Source organism: Nothobranchius furzeri, chromosome 16 (assembly GCF_043380555.1).
Source record: "Nothobranchius furzeri strain GRZ-AD chromosome 16, NfurGRZ-RIMD1, whole genome shotgun sequence".
NCBI classification, from domain to species: domain Eukaryota; kingdom Metazoa; phylum Chordata; class Actinopteri; order Cyprinodontiformes; family Nothobranchiidae; genus Nothobranchius; species Nothobranchius furzeri.
The window spans coordinates 55,383,841-55,406,118 of record NC_091756.1 but is presented as its reverse complement, the minus strand read 5'-3'; the positions used below and the strand labels follow the sequence as shown (position 1 = coordinate 55,406,118).

The window sequence follows — 22,278 nt, the reverse complement described above, 5'->3', positions numbered from 1 at the left end:
CTTTGTTTAAAGAAAAAACAAACAAGAAACTTCAATATTCCACTTAATGCTGGAATGAGTTCAACTAAACTGGTCTCCAAAAATAACTTACAAGAGTGCAGAGGAAGAAAATGGACAAGAATAAAATGTCGGACACGAAAAAATCATATAAACATTTAGCAAAATCTAAAACTACATTAACAATATACTTTATTACAGGCCAAGCTTTATCTAAAAATAGGACAGAACAGTTGGACGCACTCCAATCCAACATTAATGCTGGACTATTCTGGGTCAAGGCCAGCAGCCAGATGTTTACATAAATCAGGTTTCATACATATAAACATGTGTTTTCGTGTTAATGTGCAGCTAGAGTGGCCGTCTGCTCGCTCAGCTTGTTTGAGAAAAATGTTATTGCTGGCGGTGGTTAACATGGAAGCTATTTAACATGTTTGATTTTAAAAGGAAAAACAACTGAGAGGTAAAGTAAGTGCAACACACCGAGAGAGAGGCAGGCAAACGTCAGCCGATAAACGGAAGGCCCACTGAGCCACAGAGACGGAGCTCGGTTGTATCATTTTAGCTTTTCTGCCTTTTTCTCTCCTGGAACATGTTGGATGTGCTAACTGAGCTAATCACGAATGGAGCATTGCCTCCTCTTTATCTCTCTCGCACACTCACGCATGCATGCACACACAATGTGAATAATTAAAGTCATATGAGAAAACTCTTGTGGAACCAGATGTTTCATTCTGTTCAGAGAGGCTGAGGATTTCTGCAGCTGAATAAATATGAAACTAAGCATGTTCCTTCATGACAATATAAAAACACAGGTAAACAATGTTAGATGCATGGCTGACAGAGTCTATAACCAAACCCAACACCTTTGCTAAAAACAGCAACATAAAACTTAGGTCTGAATTAAAGATAGGGGGGGAAACTTCAATTTAGGTATCAGAGATCAGCAGCAAAACACCTGGAGCAATGCAGCTAAAATAAAGCTGATCAATTATTTAAAGTTAGGCTAAGATCTGGAAATGTTTAGTGAAGAGACACTGGTTTCAGACAACCGGAGAATATAGTTCAGTCGATTCCATCCATCCACTCTACCACCTTCTTCATCCTCCGGTTCCTGTTCAGGGTCACGGGGCAGCTGATGCTGATCTCCATGGTGACAGGCAACGTTTCACCTGGACCAGTGCATCCTTTTAGAGGATGGGGGCGCTGAGGGGGCTGGGAGTCGGCTACCATAAATTCTGCTGAGTCATTTGAAGCAAACTACATAGAAAATGTTTTACCGACAAAACAAAAAGAAAGGCTAATGGACTCCTTTTGATGGAGAGACGTGTGAAAGTAAAAAGGAGAAGAGCCCACTGCTGTTCCTTTAAGAAGTCCTGTGGCGCTACACTCTGAGGCTGGCTGCTCAGTTAAGGTGCTGTAGCACAGTTCAGTCTATCAGTGCTGCTAGTGCGGAGACAGAGTGTTCACTCCATGATGGCTCTGTAAATCACAGGCTCAATGTAATCCCCCCTGTAACGCGAGTTGATCACTCTTTGTCTCTTAGACTCCTGGATAATCTCGTTTTCTTCAAAAATCCCATCAAATCTCATGTCTGACGCTTTGGACTGTGGAGACAAGATGAGTGTTTATAGGTGAGACACAATAACAGCATTTACACAGCTGATGAAGCTTGTTAGATGAAGGTCAGGTTAAACAGAGTGTTTAGGAGGGAGTGGGAAGTTAGGATGCACACACCAGTCTGGATTTGACTCTCTTGGGGAGTTCTTCATCCAGAGTGTAGACATCATCTCTCTTGGTAGTTAGCTGTGACCCATCTTCAAATTCCACCTGCATTTTAGCAACGAACAGGAGTAACACATAAACAGAGATGATCTGTGCATCTGCTAAGCTGAGTTATAATGTGTGCATCACCTTTTGAATAGTTAACTGATATAAAAGCAGCATTTACTGTTAGAAATGGTTCAGTCACCACTAGTGGTGTGCATCTCTACCTGCCTCACGATTCGATCCGATTCCGATTATCTGCCTAAAGATTCGATTTGAGTCTGAAATGCATCACGATTCTTCACACAAAACTTTTCATTACTTAATAAAAGCAGAATAGTTTTCAATTTCTTTTTGATTTCGATATCCCTGAAAAACAGAACATTCATCTATTCACTATAATGAGCAATCATTTTTAAAGTGTGCCGCCTATAATTACTTAAAGAGCAAGTCAACCCCTACCAGAGTCTAACTCCACTCCATGTTTGAAAAATGCAACACATGCTGTTGCCTGGCAGACCGAGAGGGCGGAGCCGCTAACAAATACACACACACTCAGGCTCATGACAGCATTGTGACATCATAATGTACCAGTTTACATCATAGCATACTTCTTAGCCAATAGTGGTGGCAGATTTAAATTAAAATACAGTGCAGAGTTTTTACCTGACAACGGCACAACACTGCCAGTTTTAAGGCAGAATATTTAAATTTTAACTAAGATGCACTGAAGTGCCAAATTATTGACGACACGTGTCTGCAGCACGATTAGACACTCGTTTATTTAGTTTATCAGCAAAAAAAAGTTTATTTGGGGGTGACGTGCTCTTTAAATAAAATAAGAAATAATGTTTTCGGTAGAGCAGCTTTAAGATAGAATATTACTGAACTTAAAAACAGTAAACAAATACTGTGTTAAGTGATTCTTTCACATCCAGGATCCCAAAACTGAAATTAGCCCAGACAACCGATTTAAATGTAACGGGTAAATCTTTGATTACTGGTAATGTTGGCCCTGTATCCCTGTCCGCCATTTCTGTTTTAAATTGCTGCTAGGACAATGCAGTGCGCATGTCATTGCAACTCTGCCTCCAGAAGTAATTATAAAACCTCAAAACTTTATTGTCCTCGCATAGACATAGACATAGGGAGAAAATCTCATTATGTCACGTTGCTGCATCGATGCGGAATCATGCACGGCTGAATCGCGATGCATCTTAGAATCGATCATTTTTCCCACCTCTAGTCACCACAGACTTCCAACATGACCCCAGTGCTAGTTGTGTGACTGTAGGAACTTCAATTAAAGCAGCAATCCGGAGTTTTGCCCTCGACGGAATAGTGTATGATTTCTTTAGAGTTCTGTAAGAGTGATAGTTTGATTTATGCATCTCCATCTGCAGGTTGATGGGAGATGTTGTCTTTTCAGACCTCACTGTTGCCTGGGGCGTGTTACAAAGCAACTCACTGCAGGAGGACCACAAAGGGCAGAGCATTGTTCTGGGGGCCACCACTGCAGTCACGTCTCTGGTCAATAATAGTTTTTATTACTGGGTGTTTAAATTGTGTTTATGTAGTTCAGAGACTCCCTCATTCTCCTCCACCTCTTCATACAGTCGCCACCTCCAGACCCACGTTTACTGTCATTTCCGTCCACAAATAAAGTTTTCTAAGCGTCTTTGTACTCTCTCAGTCAACAATGTAAACGCTCATATTGTCTGACTTTTTCCACAAAATCTGCTAAATATTTTTTGCACTCCTTTTATTTTGCTTAGAGGTGAATGTTGGTGCTGTTGACAAATTGGAATAAAACTATCTTTTTATTTTGGTAAGCCCACCCCCTATCCCATAGAGCCCCATGCAGTTTGAATTGTGTGCCACACAGCATTAGCCAGTAGGGTTAGACAAGACGTACGGCTTACGTACAGATGTCAATCACAGCGCACACGTGCGTTTGCAGAAGTACCTGATGACGCAGAGCTGGCAACATTTCTTATGGACAAGTATTGAGAATGTATATGAATAAAAAGCATAATGTGAAAATAATAACTGTATAACTAAAGCTGTTTTTACAGGACCAGAGCGTTTGCAAAACGGGATTTGCCGCGGCTCCCTGGGGAGGATAAAGGTCGTTTATAAGATCAGACCGTGGCGGTGATGTGGCGCAATCGTGGCAATTTTATAAAAGATTAGGTGATGGCGGCATAAAGGGGGTATGGGGGCGGTCTCTGCGCTGCCGCAGACTTCCGTTTATCTTAGACATAACTTGCTTTTATTGCGATAGAAGCCGTGATCGTTAAGTTTTTTTTAACAAGCCGCTCCTAAAGGTGTCTGTCCCCATCAGTCCCTGTGCAGTCTCTGGTGATCTGAGCTTCAGCTCTAAGGCTCATGGAGAGCTGCGGTGCTCCAGTTTGCCATCTCAGCTGATTTTGTTCAAAAAGCAAACCTCATTGCCTGTGTTTACTTTCATTTTCAATCAATTTGCCAGCCGAAGCTCAGCAATAACTCCCCAGGTCATCATGGCATCTGCCTCTGTTGCGCCAGGGCGCACACGACAGACCGATACCGCAATATTACTACCAAGCGAGGCGGAACGAATGCTGCAAATTTCGCGCAACGCAATGCCGGCATGGCGCGTTTATAGACATACCGTTGCAGTAGTACTACGCTGATTTGCCGGCATGGTGTGTCTTGTAAAAAGGGCTTTTGTGTTTTAGCTCTGTTGCCCAGCAGGAGGTGCCCATTAACGAATGAATGGCAAACTTCCAGCCATAGTAACAAAGTAGGGAGAGTGGCTTAAGGTGCCATACATTTTTCTGACGCTGACAAAAAACTCCGGATTCCTGGTTCAAAGACCGCTGGTCTGAACAGGGGTCATTGTAAAGTAAAAAAGCATAAACTGTAAACAACCATTAAGCATTACTGTTTCTCTGGTGAAACATTTGCAGAAGGAAAGTCTAAATGTATATAAATCAAAGACACCTAGATAGACTCAAACAAAATGAGAACGGTTTAGTGTCTGAGGTCAGCTGTTGAGTAAAGGATTATTTGAAGGAACATTTAACTGTCCACAGCAAACCTTAAAGAGCAAGTCACCCCCTAGCAGAGTCTTACTCCACTCCCACTTCCTGTTTGAAAAATCTAACAAATGCTATTGTCTGGCAGACGGAGAGGGTGGAGCCGCTAACAAATACACACACATACACAGGTTCACAGCAACATTGTGACAACATAATGTACCTCTAAGTAGGGATGGGTACCTTTGACATTTGAATCGATCCGGTACTAATTCCCGGTACCTACGAATCGATACCGGTACTTAACGGTACCAATTTTCGATACTTTTGAGTGTTTAATATTTTTAATTCTCTTTTATAATTAAATATATATTTTTCTCAATATATAACCATATTTGATATATATCACGATAAATAACATTCAACTGTTTGTATTTTAACATCGTCCTTGTAGTTTTATAAGCTGATAATTAAACTGAAGCAAACATCTTTACTGTGAACTAAATTTACTGTGTATCTTCATTCGTTTTGCCGTCTCTTTTCATTTGATTTTTCTTACTGGGAAGTTAGAATTTCCGAGGAGAAAGCAAATGCACCATTAGATGATAACAATGGTGGCATAGGAAGCTAACATATCAAGCTAACGTTATCTTAAACAGTTTATTTAACTGCTGGAGCAGATTTAAACGATGATGCCTCACACTTAAATCGTTGTCACTGGTTTCAACTTCACTCAATCACCTGTCGCATTTAGTAAAGTGAAGCCAAACTTAAGAGCGCGTTCGTGTTCTTCCAGTTGGAATTTCGGAGTTCCGAGGAGAAAGCGAACGCACCATTAGTGAAACGGAAGCTAACAAATCAAGCTAACGTTATCTTAAACATTTTATTTACCTACCGGAGCAGATTAAGATGAGGATGTCTCACTTAGATCGTTGTCGCTGGTTAGTTACCCATCACATTTAGTGAAGTGGACCCAAGCTTTAGCGTTTGTTCTTTCTACCACGCTCTTGCGCATGCGCAGCTGTCTAGGCAAGTTCTCGTTATGAAGGACGGGTACCGAAACGAGGCACCGTTTCAAATGAAGTGAATCTGTGCTCGGTCGGTACTGTGGAATTCGGTCGGTACCTTAAAAAGTACTGAATTTGGTACCCATCCCTACCTCTAAGCCAATAGCGATGGCAGATTTAAATTCAAATGCAGTGTAGAGTTTTTACCTGAAGAGGGCACAACACTGACAGTTTTAGGCAGAATATTTAAAGTTTGAACTATGATGCACTAAAATGCCAAATTATTGACTACACGTGTCTACAGCATGATTAGACATTCATGTATGTATAAATAAAAGTTGATTTGGGGGTGACTTGCTCTTTAAAGGGTGTAAAATATCCACCCACCCATCATTTATTAGGCTTATTCCTCAGTAGTGTCACGGGGAGCTGATTTCTAACTCCAGCGGTCTTCAAGCGAGAGGTGGGGGACAGGTCTCCAGTCCGTAACAGGGACAAACAACCCTTCACACCTATGGCGCGTTCAAATCTGAGTCAGCCTGGTCTAGATCTGGTAGGATAACCGAGTTGACATCTGGGTAATCTGTGCTCTCTGATGGTCAGCTTGGCCTGGAACAGACCCAACATGCTCACCACAGACCGATTAGCTGGCTGAAGTTTATGCCTACCTACTAGTGGGAGCCTCTTATTGGTGGGTAGAATCAGCCAGCAGCAGCTTCCTGCATGCATGAGTAATTATCAGTCTGGATGCAGTGGGGTAAACATCTTCTCTGACTGCAGCTCAGATCTGCAGCTCCATAAAGGGGAGCATGAGGATAGACGGCTGTGAGAGCAAAACCCATCCTCAGTGAGAGAGAAGCTGTGTGCTTCATGTCAGAGTCTGCAAAAGCAGCACTGTTCACAGCCACCTTTGTTTACTAATTTAAGGAGGTCACTACGAACTTCTCTGTGCATCTGTGCCCCACCCACCTGGGTTCCTGAGAAGGCTGTGTGAACAAAACCTGGCCCCACGGAGACGGCCAGACCTAACCAAGACCGGATCGGGCTGACCCAGATGTGAATGCACCACTAGAGACAGTCTAGAGTCTCCAACCAGCAAGGCATGCATATTTTTGGTGTGTGGGAAGAAACCTGAGTGCTCAGAGAAAACCTATCCATGCATGGGAGAACATGCCAACTCCATGCAGTTAGTACACAGCTGGAACTGTAGCGGTCTTGCTGCTAGGCAACAGTGCAACCACTGCTCCATCACGCAGCCCCGTTTTATAATATGCTGACTTTAAAGAGCAAGTCAACCCTTACAAGAAGCATACTCCACTCCTACTTCATGTTTGAAAAATGCAACAAATGCTGTTGCCTAGCAGACCGAGAGGGTGGAGCCACTAACAAATACACACACTCACGACATTGTGACATCATAATGTACCAGTTTACATCATAGCATACCTCTTAGCCAATAGCGGTGGCAGATTTAAATTCAAATGCAGTGAAGAGTTTTTACCTGACAACGGCACAACACTGCCAGTTTCAGGCAGAAAATTTAAATTATAACTAAAATGCACTAAAGTGCAAAACTGTTGACTACACTTGTCTGCAGCATGATTAGACACGCATTTATATAGTTTATCAGAAAAAAATAGTTGATTTGGGGGTGACTTGCTCTTTAAATAGAAAGATTAATAAAGGAAAAATTATTTACAACGGACAAAACAATTTAAATTAATAAAGGTGAGACAAAACTTACCAGGTACATCTGAATAACATGAGCTGCTACAAATTTGGCCCCATACACCAGTCCGTCTGTCCACCGCACCTGAACCTCGTCTCCCTGGGGAGGAGGTCCGAGCTGGGTGCAGTCCCGACTCTGGGCAGCAGAACACAGAAAAATCCCATCCACACAGTCTGACATGACTCCAGAAATGGGTCTGACAAGCACTCATTATGTCCTAAACACTAAAAGCACGCACCGAATTCTAGTGATAACGTTGGTGGAAGAGCAGTTGTATTAATTCTTAATAAAGACACAAATATAAATGACCTTTCTCCTGTCAGCACATTCTTCTATGGACTACGGAGCAGGTCTGACTCCAGAACAGAACCAGAATAAAAAGTCTCCATCTGGATGAGTCATTAACAGAAGATTTAGAAGAAAAAGACTTTGTGACTCCTCCTCTTTTTGTCAGAACATGCGTAGTGAAGCATGTCAGGCATCAGTATGAAAGGGTTATTGAGACACTTGCTGGTGGTCTTTGTTCAAAGGTAACACTGCATTATTGCTTCAGGACAAAAAGTTAAACGTACCACAATGTCTTCTGGGAAAAGGTTATCACTGAAGGACCCATCGTCAAAGTTCACTTCATAGAAGGTCTCTTTAGACAGCTGCACCACATCACACTGATAGTAGCGGCCGTTCTTGTGCTTGCATATGACTTTCTGTCCCACAGTCAGCTCATGCATGGCTGCTTTATTACGCTGCGGTACGAGAAAACACAGTTGCTCTTCGAGGAAAACAGAGCTTCTCCGAGTAGCAGGTTTGATAATAAAACTAAATCTGCAAGTAGGACATTTAAGGTTGGTTTATGCTTGACGCGTCCGCGAGGTCCGCACGGCTCCGCGCGGAAAAGTTGCGTCATTTTGCGTCATTTTAACAACCACGCCCCTCCACCGCGCCCCCGCACGGCCTAGAATTTCCGCAACGCGCACCTCAGAAAATTTCTAACCACGCGGACGGACGGACGCGGAAAAACATGGCGGACCGGCAACAACTAGTACGGCAGAGGTTCGTAAATACAGACATTTGTATGATTCAGCTCACAGAGATCACCGTGATCAACATGTTGTTAATAATTCTTGGAGAGAAATAGCTCGCACTGTCGGAAAAGACGAGAACGCTGTTAAAAATGCTGGAATGCCATGTTGTAAACAGTAATTTCTACTTCTACTATGGTGTAGTGTTGGATGCTTGCCGTAGAGCTCCATGCTGCCCCCTACAGTTTGGGAGAATATTGGCTCACCGCAGAGACGAGCCGCACGAACCATAAACGCTGCGAGTTGTGAAGCGCGTTCCATCCGCGAGCCGCATCACCGCGCGGAAAGTGAATGCGTCAAGCATAAACCAAGCTTTAGTGTTTCCAGAGGTGGAGAAGGCCCATACCTCAGTCTGAGTGGGGCCTTTGTGTCGACAGCAGGTGACATGGACGACAAAGGGCCACTCGTCTGGCTGCATCAGCACTCCAGCAGCCTGGGCGCAGGTGGGGTGATAGGCAGTGGGGCAGCGGCCGTGAGAGCACTGCACACAGCAGCCAGAGGCCTTCTTCATCCGCTTTTTACAATAGTAACATTTCTGTGGAATGAAACACAGCAGCAATAATTCTTCTCTAACAAAATGCAGCACTCATCTGTGGTTTCACTGGGAAGTTTGGGACATTCTGGACAGTTACTAATAATAAAATTAACCCATACTAGTTCATGATTATAAATAACAAATAAAGGCTGAGTGATGATTATGTGAACTATTCTACTCTCGTCATTGGCTGATTTATGTTTGATTACAAATGAAAGCAGAAATCTGGAGGTGTTTGTCAGTGTAGTGGCAGAAAAATGTACACCTCTCCTTACTATTTTGGTTGGAAGCAAAGCCTCTTGTTCGTGAACGTGCACCACTAGCTGGGCAACTGAGCTAAATAAACTGTTAAACAATTTTCATTCCATGCTGTTTATTTATACAGACATACTTGTCCAAAAGAAATGTCGCCAACTCTGCATCAGTTTAGATACGTCGGCAAACAGTCGCTCACACTCTGTGACTGACAGCTGTATGTAAGCAGATGTCTAACGCTATTGGCTAATGCTGAGCGGCGCTTATTTCAAATTGCCTTCAAGTCCTGTTTTTGTTTTATTGCACCCAACTGCTTACCGTAGTCCCCTCTGATGGTAGTGTGTGTGAGCTCACCAATTTAAATCTCTGCAGAGGAATTCCACTCAGATCCACAGGACTCCTTTTAGTGATGTTAACAAACCGCGCCTCCAGTACAGCCACTGCACACAGCACGTGTACCCACCTGGAACACACACACATGCACACGCATACAAGTACGTACACACACACATGCACACGCATACACGTACGTACACACACACATTCATACACGTACGTACACACACACACACACACACACACAAATACACATGCACACGCATGCACGCGTGCACACACACACGCACACACATGCACACACATACATGTACGTACACACACACACACACACACACGCATGCACGCACGCACTCACACACACACACACAAACACACACGCACATGCATGCATGCGCGCACACACACACACACACACACGCACGTGCGCACACACAGACACACACACACACACACTAATCAAAGCTAGTTTCTACAAACTGACACAACATTGTTTAAATTGTCATAATCCTCATCACCATCAAAATATTCTGGGTGTGATAAAGTGTTTATGTTTATTTATTTGGCAGACGCTTTTATCCAATTGTTAACCTACAAGTGGTACTCAATAGGAGGCCCGTGGGCCACCGGACCAGACCGGACCAGATCTTTAAATACAAGAGCACTGCCATACTGTGAGCCCCACTTACTCAGCTCCCTCCCTCCCTCACCCCCCTGGACTGGTCCACTCAGACCTTTCACTGAGCTACAATAGCAACACTACATAACTGTCATGTCATCTCTGAACAGCAGCAGGACACGCCCTGAACCGGCCCTCGAGCTTTTAGGAAATCTTCAATGTGGCCCTCTCTACTAGCAGTTGAGACCAGCTGTTGTTATAATCCTGGAGAGAGACCAATCTGTGTTTTTCAGTGTTTATATGACTCGCTCCTCCAGAAGGTTTGGTGGCTCTTTGTCCTCTTCGAATTGTTCCCCTCTTGTGGTTTTCTTCATTTATACTTGTATTCTTGGTTTGCGAGTTGTGGGGGGTTATTTTAATCCTTGGACTAGTGGGAGCTCCAGCCTATGCTACCATTGCTCTCGAACGCTCCACCGGAAGTCCAGAGTTTTAGTTTCTACCATCAGATATGTTTACAATAAATTCATTCTGGGACAAAAAAAGTAGGCCTGCTCTGTATGATTTCATCGATGATACTGGTACTTACTTGTCATTGGTTGTTTTATGCAAGGCTCCACCCCTTAGAGAACACAGGCAGCAGGTCTGCAATGAGAACATTGCAAAATGCATAATAGAAAAGCTCAAACGACAAGCACAGGTTCACATTGTAAATGGCATGGATATAGCCCCTTTAGAGTCCTATAACCCCCCAAGGCACTTTACAACACAATCAGTTATTCACCCATTCACACACACACATTCACACACTGATGGTGATGAGCTAAAATGTAGCCTAGGGCTGCAACAAACGATTATTTGGATAATCGATGAATCGGATGGGGTCTCGACACGATTAATCGATTAATCGGATTACATGGGGAAATTTTTTTTAAACTGCTAGGGAAACTTTTTTCCTCTCCTTCCTTCACTTTATTAAACACAACGTTATTATAAAATAGTTCAATAGCAGAAAAACAACATGCTATCACCTAAAATGTCTTACAGCTGCTATTTGTGACGACTGCTGCTTGTTGAGGTGTGCATGATTTGCTTGACAATAATAAGCTGCTCAGTGTTTGTTGTTTTGCCCTGGAGATCATAAAGAATAAAGTTAGCCTATTATGACACAACATGAACTTTTAGCATAGCAAGTAAGAAAGTGTTGACTCCACCTTGTACCATGCGGTTCGCCAGACAACACCTCTTTCTGCCTTATTTTTCAAAAGATGAAAAACCAGAAATGAAGCCTTCAGAATACTTGGAAAGGGGATGAGCAAGGGAGGATAAGGTGTATAGACAGAGACCCTAAGCTACACTTATGTGTGACCTAAAATGCTTGGTCCAAATTAGACAGCTTCAGGCAATTCTCATCTGTCTTGTTTGATCTCATCTGTAGACATTTATTATAATTGGGGGTGTCAAACAACTAATTTTTAAATGTAATTAAACATAGGCTGTGAATTAATCAAAATTAATCACTATTTCCAAAAATGACTGAAAAAATACCAAATTCAACAAAAAAATAATGGATGCCGCCCTCCTTGTGATGACGCCCTGGGCAACCGCCATAAAGTCACATCAAGAAATGCTGCTGATCATTCCAATGATCCCAAATTCCATTTCCAAAACAACACCAACAACTGAATATTTTAAATAGACTCACATTAGGCCACATGAAAGCAACTGAACCCAAAAATAAATTAACCAGCATATAACTGCACTCTCACACAACACGCCTGCAGCAACAGTTAGGAAACCCTCCTCCCTTTTAAAAGTGTTTTCGCTTCTGAGGACATCGTGGTTGTAAAGCCACATTTTAGTAGTCTGGCCCCGGTGTGATCAACCAGTTTCTGCGGGAATGTGACGGCGGAACCGGTTCACAGCAGTGCGAGTCTACGGGAAGACACCCCCCTGTTTATCTAATAAGCGTCGCACTTACCATTTTATAGACCTTTTTTTTTTTACTAGCTTAGGGCATGTCTAGCCTGTGTAATAATCCGGGGCTTGGGTGAATCACTTTTGACAAGTTTTTAACTTACTCGGACACAGAGCTCTCTCCTTCCTCGCTGATGATTCTGACATGCTTGCGTTTAAGATGCTGCATCATCACCGTAGTACTCCCATGCCATGCTAAGTCTGACCTACAAACGTTGCAGGCAACGAATTTCTTCGCCTGATTTAACTGAAAATGCTCCCAAACTTCAGAAGTTTTAACTTTTTTTGGGTCTTGCTGCTTCTGCCATGTTCCTCTTCCAAACACCTGCCGGCTCTCCCTCGCGCTGATCTGACTTGCTCCGGTCTTCGCGCAACGGTGGGCGGGAGGCGCGTGTGTGTGTGTGTGTGTGTGTGGTGGTGGGGGGGTTGGAAGAGTTGTGTAACACAACGAATCGATGAGGCAATTCGTTGCCAACACTTTTAATAATCGATTTTCATCGATTTTATCGATTCGTTGTTGCAGCCCTAATGTAGCCACAGTGGTCCTGGGGCACACGGAATCATTACTGAAAAAACTAACTTCCATTAGTAACACTGTTGTTTTAAACACCGTCATTCTCATCACTGCTTGTGCAAAAGACACTTTGGAAATGCTCCTAATTTCTGACTCGTGTAGAAATACCTAAAGTCCCTTTTCTAACAGCACTACTCAACATGACTTGGATGGGTTCAGTCTGATTGGACAGCGTTTTTCAACAGCACAGGTCAGTATTTTCTCCCCAACTTTTCAGTACCTGCATCACTTTGGTTTGTAGCATACTGAGCCATTCAGAAAATGCAACATCAGCAACTTTCAGCCACTAATTGGCTAGGGGGGCAGAGTCACTGGTTGCCGAGGAACTTTCTGCCTTCCGCAGTTTCCTGGTTCAGAGTCTGACAAAAAGCCAGAGACTGAGCAGAAACGTTCAGCATCACCAATATTGTTGTGCTGTGTTGTGTTTCTGTGTGACATACAGATCACTTTGTGCTACTTCTATGTTGGGTAAAGATCACGGAGTGAGTCTGCTCTCTGGTCAGACTGGAAACCTAAGTTTATAACTGGATCTGAGGTTTCCTGTCAGAGACAACAGACAATGTAATGTCACAACTTGTAAAAACAGGGGGTCCACAGGGATGTATGCTTGACCCTTTGCTCTTTCTCAGTTGACTGTGATAAGCCAGAGAGGCTGCATAATAAACTTGCTGATGGTAAAACGGCAGCATGGAAAGATTTATCAGGAATGAGGACAAAATATCTCACAGAGCAGAAAGGAGGAACTACACAAACGTCAACATATGCTAAAACCAAGGGTTTTGCTGAAAATCAGGCTAAACTTGATTGATAAAAAGATACAAACGTCTTAGACTTGTTTTTATTGTCATTCAACAAACACACCATTGGTGTGCCTATCGAACGAAATGTTAAGAAGGAAGATCTGAACTGAGAAGGTAGCCCGCAGAAAAGGAGAGAGAAATCCGTGCTGCTTGAGACAAATGTGGTGTAAAAGTGCAGTCTCAGTCTTTTCTCAAGGTAAAAATAACGAGGTGCTTCACAAAAACTAAACAAAAACAAGTTTACGTATGAAAACGATTTCAATAAAAACAATTTTAAATATCTTCAAAATGAGAAAAAAGTATTAAATTATGATTCAAATAAATAAATAAAAATTTAAGTAAAGACAGAGAGAAAATGAATAGGAAAGAGGGAAATCAGTGGATCGCGGGAAAGGCGAAATAAGAGCAGAACTAACTCACACAGACCAACTATACATTCACTTGTTCTCACCAATCTCTGTGCTAGATCCATCTAACACAAACACAGAACTACAAATAAAACCACCAGAAAACCCTCTCGATGACTGGATGTCTTACAGCTGAAATTAAGGCAATCTATCTTCCAACATCAAACATACTTAGGAGAAAATCTATAAATATTAGGTAGCCAGACACTGCAGGTTTCTAGAAGCAAATAATCTTATTTCCTGTAACACCCATGCAAATCTGCCTGTGGGCATGAAGAAAAAAGAAAAAAAAAACTTGAACAATGCATTAGTTTCCTCTGGTGACTTCAGTAACAAAGAGCATCAGCAGCAGGGGCGGCGTTAGGCCCGGCTACTTGGGCTGAAGCCCCGGATGTTTCATGGAAAGCCCCGGATCTAAATCGCGGAAGTAACATGCAGTACCAAAGTCCAACAGAGAGGGAGCAGCTGGCAGTAGTTTGTATACAGCCTGCCTGAGCCTCCACCACTGAAGAAGAAGCCCTTCAGCAGCCGGCTTCTTCTACACTCTCTGCCTGAAACGCATGAGTGAAGATGGACATAAGGACGTTTTTTAGACCAAAAGTACGGCGACAGAACCCCAGCTTTGATGAGACTGGTGCTGACTCAGGTTTGTGAGTCTTATTTGAAAATATTTGTTGTGCTGCTGGTTTGCCTAAAGTTAGATTATCAGGTAAAGTTGTTGGAGAAAGAAAGGGAATATTTACTATCATCTCACACTAAACACCAACAGGAACAACTCTCTGCCCTGAAAATGCTTAATATGTAGCTTCAGATTAAAAATTATGTGGTACAAGACCAGTGTTGGGCAAGTTACTTCAAAACTGTAATGCATTATTTATTACTTGTTACCCTCATTTTAAAGTAATTCATTACATTACAATATTACTGATTTTAAAATGTAAGGCATTACACTACTTTTGCATTACTCTAAGTTACTTTCAACAAAACAACTTCAGTATGAATCTGGTAATCTGATGCCTGGTGAACTCATGACACATCCGGTGGAAGGTGATGTGGTGTCTGAGCTAGGACTGCTGTTAAAAACAGTTCTTTAGAAGGATTGTTTATGTAATAAATGCAACAACAAACTGTACTCTCAGCACGCTGCCATCTTAGATTAACTGAGCGGCGAGTAAGGTGGTGGGGGCTCCAAGCCTATTTGTCTTGGTCCCCAAATGCCTTAATACGGCCCTGGATGTGGGACTGACTTCTGGGGTGATCTGATTCTATCACTAGTATAAATATTAAAATTCTTATATATGATTGCTTTTCACTGGTAAAAATGTGTGTTGGGGATAAATCTACCTGCTTTTTTTCTTTTCAAGCCCTTTGTTTTGTTTTCTTGATTTTATTTGAATAATTTCCTGCCCTTTCTCTCTCTAACCTTCCTGCATGCTGCATGTTTTCTCCGTCTTCCAGAAAAACTGTTTCCTAGATTTCCTACTTTCTAACGATCAACCAGAGGGATCTTCACATGTGCGGTACTCTAGCAGAGTTGAAATCACCGGAGCCCAGATTAACTCAGCTGAGGCAAAGCACGTCAGAAAAGTACAGAATACCAGAGAACATGCGCTGATATGAACGATCGCAGGTGAATTATTTTGTTTTAGTGGAGCGATTTTGTGAATGTTACAGCGGCCGTGTGGAGGACGCAGCTGGAGTAGTTGAGCCGTTACCGCGGCGTCCTCTCTGCCCGCAAAGCTGAGTCCATAAATGACGTAATATATGCAGATACTGGATCTTTTTTCGGGTTTCCCGCTATTTGAATTTTTAAGAAACGCATCTTGATTCTGGGTTTAAAAATGCGTTGTAATTACCGCGTTACTGACAACTGTACCGAGTAAATATTACCATTTTCTTTCCCTGTAATGCCTTACATTACCACATTACAGCAAAAAGCAATGCATTACAGTAATTAATTACTTTTGTACCGTGTTACTCCCAACACTGCACAAGACAAATATATATGATGTTGACTAGTGCGTGTCACGTGTGAGTGCGCGCGCGTGCGTGTGTGTGTGCACGTGTGTGTGTGTGTTAAGCCCCGGATCTCCTTCAGTCCTAAATCCGCCCCTGATCAGCAGTCACCAGCACTAAGCCCATCACTGACCTCAGTCATGGCGTTGGCCTTACAGCGGGAACACTTCCACTCCTTGCTCACACTGGCTGGATCCACACCATAGCAGCCTGGTGTGTATGAAGACAAGCACACATGCTGGAGTGTAAAATCTGCTGCTAAATGTGTGTGCATGTGTGTGTGCAGTTGCTGGTGAACAATAAACAACAAGGAAACATACTAAAGACACAATGTCCTATAGAGGAAATATTGCAACATTCAATTCACATCTTCAGAACTAGCAAGAACTCCAGCAGAGTGTGTGTGTTTACTGACTGATGTGGACCCAAACACTGCACTGTGAGCAGCTGATGAGGAGGCTGCTTCCATCGTCCTCCAGATAGGGTTTGATCGGTTGCTCTTCACATTCAGCGTCCTCTTCTGTGGTGGTGGTGAAGCACGATTCTGGAATCAGAGGCTTGGTCCTCATCCACCCGCCAGCCAACACCACAGGACTGCCCACGCTGTTCACGTACTTCGTCTGACACACACACATACACACACAAACACACGTAACTCATTCATCAGCATAGCTTCTACCTTTCCAGCCCATCTTCTCTGACTAGTAACGTGTACATCAACACTGATGAACATGTGGTGATACCTGCTGGTATGTGTGGAACAGCATGCAGATGGAGCAGTAAGGAGGTTTGGAGCCCATACGTTGATTGTACTCCTTCTCCTTTTTAAGATTGGGAGGTCTGCTGTTCCAAAGGTGTGCCAGAGGCTTAGCCCAGTTTTCCACTTCCAACCCCCCCTCCTCCACTGGGGGAAGCTCCTCCAGAGCCTCTGTGGCACAACAACAAACAGATTTATTTGACTGAAAAATCATCGGGCAACCGAGACGGAGTTCATTTGTGATGACGTAAACCTTTGACACTTGTTCCATCCTCCATGAGAGGGCTGTGGTCTGTCAACTGCATCAGTTCCCTCTCAGGCTCTCCTTCAGCAGCTAATGCTTCTGTGACCTGCTGACAGAAAGAACAACAATTAAAAATTTGGGGGCAGCAGTGGCTCAGGTGGTAGAGCGGGTTGCCTCATGATCGGAGGGTCATGGGTTCGATTCCAGCTCCCGCCAGGGGTATCCTGCTGTTGTGTCCTTGGGCAAGACACTTCACCCAACTTGCCTGTGTTAGTGGTGGTCAGAGGGGCCGACGGCGCCAAATGGCAGCCTCGCCTCTGTCAGACCACCCCAGGGCGGCTGTGGCTACAAGTAGCTTACCATCACTAGCAGCGTGTGAATGTGAGCGTGTGTGAAAGCGTCTTTGGGGGTCTAGAAAAGCGTTATATAAGTTCAATGCATTATTATTAGTATTAAAAATGGCATTTTTTTTGTCTGCTTGCGTGTGCATGCAGGACTCTCAGGAACAAAATAGGAAAAGGCCTCAGATTTGTGCAGCAGATCATTCAGTAGAGAGATGATCTGAACAAATAACTGCAGCCACTTAGGTCTTTGCATTTGTACTTTAGAAGATACACAAACTTGTAGTTTTTCTTTAGATGAACAATAGAAGTAGGAGTACTGCAGATGAAGTGATACAGAAGGTGAAATAACAGAAACAACCCCTATGATTTAATCAAAAGTGAAAAAAATATGAGTACAGAATATCTGGATCCACTCACAACTTTGCTGACACACTTAATATCCTTCTCCTTCTCACTGTCACCGCCTCCGCTCTTCTCCTCCTCCTTTGGTGGGACGTCTTCTCCATAGTCTCCTTTGGCATAGCTATGGACATGAAGGACATCGGCAGGGCTCAGTGTCCTCTGGAATACGTTTTGCATTGGGCCACCCTTGGCTTCCACAGGAGGATCCACGCGAACTCCTGGCTCCTCGGAACTCAGAACCACCACCGTTCTCTCGACAGGCTCCAGGGGACTGGTGTCTGCAGCTGCAGAGACATTCTTCTCTTTTTTGGAATTGCTCTGTCTTCTCTTCTTGTTGGTGGCCTTAGACTGAGATTGGGACTGTGACTTAGTGTCCTGCTCCTTTGGAGATTCTTCCTTGGGTCTGGCTGTGTCTGAAAGAGAGAAAAGAGAGGCTGTTGTTATCTTAGAGCACTAAAGCTGAGCAGCTAAAACACATGCTAACATTAGCTAGAAAAGGCTCTCTGTTTCTGGACTTAAATCCCCAACAAAGAGGGTGATGGGAGCGTGAAAATGTGACCGTGTTTATTAAAGTCTTGTAGGACATTTTTAACTTCATGCCTTGCTTGTCAGTAGATTTTGTAGAAGACTCTTTGCTCGTCAGCGTGGCCTTCTTCAACTCCACCTCCTCCGTCTCCTTCACATCTGACTGGACTTCTTCTGAGGACTTGAAAACTCGACGCCGACACTCTGTCCCGGAGTTGGGACTGATGAAATAAGAAGACATGTTGGATGAAACTCGAGAGCCTGAGCTGTTACATAAAAACCACAGGATGGAACGGATGCATCTGAGAGAAAACCTAAAGCTAAATGGAAATGTGTTCCCAGTAACGAAGCTAAAACCAGACAAAATAAATGTGCGTCTTTGTCCAGCCAGCTGTGAGACAGCTGCTGACTGTAGACATGAAACACCTCACCAATGCCCTCTTGTGAGTCAACACTGAACTTCTGATGAACACCCACTTTACATTACTATTACTTATTATAAGTTATGATAAGATAAATTATCTTAATAGCCAAAGATCTGATGCTAAAATAAGACCATCTGTGAAACATTGTAAAGAGATGCGTTAGTAAAGAGATCTAAGACCTTATGTCTTCCTGGATTGGCACAGCCGGCTCCTCAGATGAAGTTTCAGCAGGAATCTCTTTAGAAAGCTTCCTCCCATCTTTTATGAGGAACTCAGAAGCCTCTGAAGTGGGCTTTGAGTGGTTGATGGGACTGTTGTCCTTCCCTGCTTTCCACAATTTGTAACGGTCAGGCTGAAACTTGCGCACAAACACATCCATGGATATCCTCACCATGTCCTGACGACATGAGCACTGGTAGAAAAACAGACATTACAGTCATAACGGAAATGTTTGAACCCTCTTCCAAATGAACACAGGTAATGTACAACAGTAGTGTTACAACAAACACAAACAAACAACGCTGAATTGTAAAAAACATCATCATCTACTAGGGGTTGCATGACTTAATTTTTTTTAAAGTCGACAGTCAAGTAATGAAAATCGAGGCGACTTCGACTAGTCGTTGATGACGTCATACACCTGGGGGGGGGGGGGGGGGGGGGTCGGTAGGTTCGCTGGAGTTTTTGACAATTAACAACGGTACTTCCTGCTTCAGCCCTCTCCCCTCCCCCTGCACAGCGGCCGCAAACTCACTGATGCGCCTGCAGCCTCTCGGAGTTCCTGCTGCTCTAAACATTAAAATAATTATTTCATTTTCTGTTCCTCACTTCTGATTACCTTCATTGGTGTCTGTTTGTTGCAACCACCAGGTACAAAAACTAACTTGTTTTTATTTGACTATTTTTCTGTCCTGCCTGTTTATTATCTTCCTGCATCTCCTCTCAATCCTAAAGAAAAACTGCTACCTGGGTTCATATATATTCACCTCATGAGTTACCTTTGAACTGCAGTTTCTAAAAGATCTACCGACCGCAAAAACAGCAGAGTGCCGCTGCTCGCCGGCCGACTACAACGGGACCGTTTTTGCTGCGGAGTTCGTGCCGGAGCGGAGCGGAGATAGTGGAATTTCGGGGGTGCGTCACCGGAGGACAACAGGTGAAGAGCCTCGCTCCGCAGCAGCGAAACGCATCAGGCACAAATAACAGACAGAAAACATTAAAGGAAATGAGCCGACATGAACGATCGCGTGTTTAATTTGTTTTTGAGGTGGTGACACCTGATTTGGCGGTGCTCAGGACGCAGATGTCTGGAGCGTGTCAACGATCAGAGCTTTGCACGCGCAAACATGTTAAGATTAGGATGGGGGTGAGGGGAAGGTAAAACTGCAAGAGGGAAAAGGTCACAGTTTGGTTAAATGTCTGTTTTACCGCCGGTATCAGTACCGACGCTCTGGCACAGTGCGTCGCCTCCGCCTCCCGACGCGCAGGGGCTCGTCACCTGCTGGAGGACTGCATCTTGTCAGTCATTATCACGTGACAGCGACTAGTCGATGACAGGCATAAAAAGTCACTACAGAGCCGTGAAGTCGACTAGTCGACTAGTTCATACAACCCCTATCATTTATATACAAAGCACCTTCTTACATTATTCATGCCCAAAGTGCTGTACAGTAAGAACAAACCATTATGTACAGTTAGGACATTTTTCATAAAAAAGAATAAAAGTAAAAAATAAATAAAGAAATAAAGAAACGGGATATTAAAAAAAAAGAAAAGAAAAAGAGAAAAAAATGCACAAAACAAACAAGACTCACTCCAACTCCTTTAGAAAAACTAAAGAATACAAATGGATCTTTAATCTGCTCTTAAAAGCATCCAGTGACGGAGTTTTGCCTGACTGCCAGTGGGAGATGGTTCCATAATTTAGGCCCAAGAAATTGGGCTAGAAGGTTATACAGATATGGTGGGGCAGGTCCCATCAGTGACTTCAGAACAAAAGCAAGAATCTGAGAATAAATCCTAAAACAAATGGGAAACCAAAGGCCAGTATGGAAGTGATATGATCCCTTCTGCTGGCCCCCATCAGAAACCTAGAAACTGAATCCACAGTCAGATGACAATACCACCGCACCAACCTACCAGAACACTAATCACAATGAGTCTTTGGTATGAAATACACAGAGGCCTAACCAATTTTAAATCTTTAATTTTGTGTCAGGATTTGCATTTTCTAAAGTCTGACACTAGGAAAAGTTATGCAACCCTCTACATCCAACCTGGATGAGCAGTTGTGCAGACCTTGATTGCACTGACCGGCTGCACCTGTAGGTGCAAACAAAAGTTCTGCTTGGCGAAGTTGCAAATATATCATCACTGTGGCCTCTGCCTGATAGGCTTGTTGCTGGTTTGGTGTGGTTTTCACACGGCTAGGCAGTAGACTCACACGGTCACACAAAAGGATGCAAAAAATAAGTTTTGCACAATTTGTCTCGTTTAACATATCTGAATTAGAAGTTAGAAAAGGTATAAACCAAATATGAATGGATCATAAAGGTCTGCATGCATTCTGGGGCAAGGTGCGGTTTTGATGCTTTCTGTCTTACCAGTGATGCCTGTTTTCCATAATCGATCCAACGATGTGTGGCAAAATTGGTGGATTCAGCACAGTTGAAGCCATGGTTGAAACCGGCATGATAGGCAAACGGGAACGTTATGATGAACTGCCCGGCCTCCTGGGTGACCTAATATAAGCAAAACACAGTATAACGGAAGGTACTTCAGCTTACTTCGGTTGATCTGATGGTTTACTTACAGCAAACATTTTGTTTATAATCACTGCCCATTCATTTTATTTTTTTTCATGGTCTACAAGAGATATGGTTAACGTTCAAATTCACAAAAGCTTGGTGTAGAGGTGTAGGGGTGCAGGTACCATGTGGCAAGGTTGGTAGCACTGCTGCCTAGCAGTAAGAAGGTTGCAGGTTCAATACCCAGCTGCAGCCGTTCTCCTTGGAGTTGCATGTTCTCCGTAGGTAGGGGTAGACAACTACCTTTCCTGAGGGGCCAGTATGTTTAAGTCGTCTCCCTGCTTCAGCACACCTGATTTTAACAGGCTTCTGCAGAGCTTGGTGAGCCGCTGAACAGGTGAATCAAGTGTGTTGGAGCAGGGAAACAACTTAAACATGCTAGATACCATCCTCCGGGGAAGGAAAGTGTCTACCCCTGCCCTAATGCATGTGTGGATTTTCTCCTGGTACTCCAGTTTCCTCCCATAGACTAAAAACATGTATGTTAGGATGAGTGGACACTCTAAATTGTCCCTACATTTGACTGGTTAGTTGTCTCAGAGTCCCTGTGACGGATTGGAGACCTTCCAGTGTGTCATCCACATCTCGCCCTAATGATCGCTCCCCACAACCCTACTGAGAAATAACCGCTCCAGCTCAAGCGGCTTATCTCAAAAGCGGTT

General features: G+C 43.5%; 1 protein-coding gene across 2 annotated transcripts in view; it reads right to left on the bottom strand.

The window, feature by feature from the left end:
• Positions 1-1,237: 1,237 nt before the first annotated feature.
• The window catches only part of kdm4aa (lysine (K)-specific demethylase 4A, genome duplicate a), a 40,882-nt gene continuing 19,841 nt past the window's right edge, over positions 1,238-22,278 (bottom strand). The window contains exons 8-22 of one of the 2 annotated variants that reach the window (XM_015962248.3): positions 21,413-21,550; positions 18,989-19,221; positions 18,460-18,605; positions 17,875-18,272; positions 17,123-17,222; positions 16,856-17,040; positions 16,528-16,732; positions 16,246-16,322; positions 10,928-10,983; positions 9,741-9,849; positions 8,943-9,131; positions 8,090-8,260; positions 7,533-7,652; positions 1,735-1,827; positions 1,238-1,604 (exon numbers count right to left, since the gene is read on the bottom strand). In XM_015962248.3, the coding sequence (XP_015817734.1) occupies positions 1,464-1,604; positions 1,735-1,827; positions 7,533-7,652; positions 8,090-8,260; positions 8,943-9,131; positions 9,741-9,849; positions 10,928-10,983; positions 16,246-16,322; positions 16,528-16,732; positions 16,856-17,040; positions 17,123-17,222; positions 17,875-18,272; positions 18,460-18,605; positions 18,989-19,221; positions 21,413-21,550 (2,361 nt within the window). In that variant the 3' untranslated portion in view covers positions 1,238-1,463. The remainder of the gene's footprint in view (positions 1,605-1,734; positions 1,828-7,532; positions 7,653-8,089; positions 8,261-8,942; positions 9,132-9,740; positions 9,850-10,927; positions 10,984-16,245; positions 16,323-16,527; positions 16,733-16,855; positions 17,041-17,122; positions 17,223-17,874; positions 18,273-18,459; positions 18,606-18,988; positions 19,222-21,412; positions 21,551-22,278) is intronic. The other variant, XM_015962249.3, reaches the window with a different exon arrangement.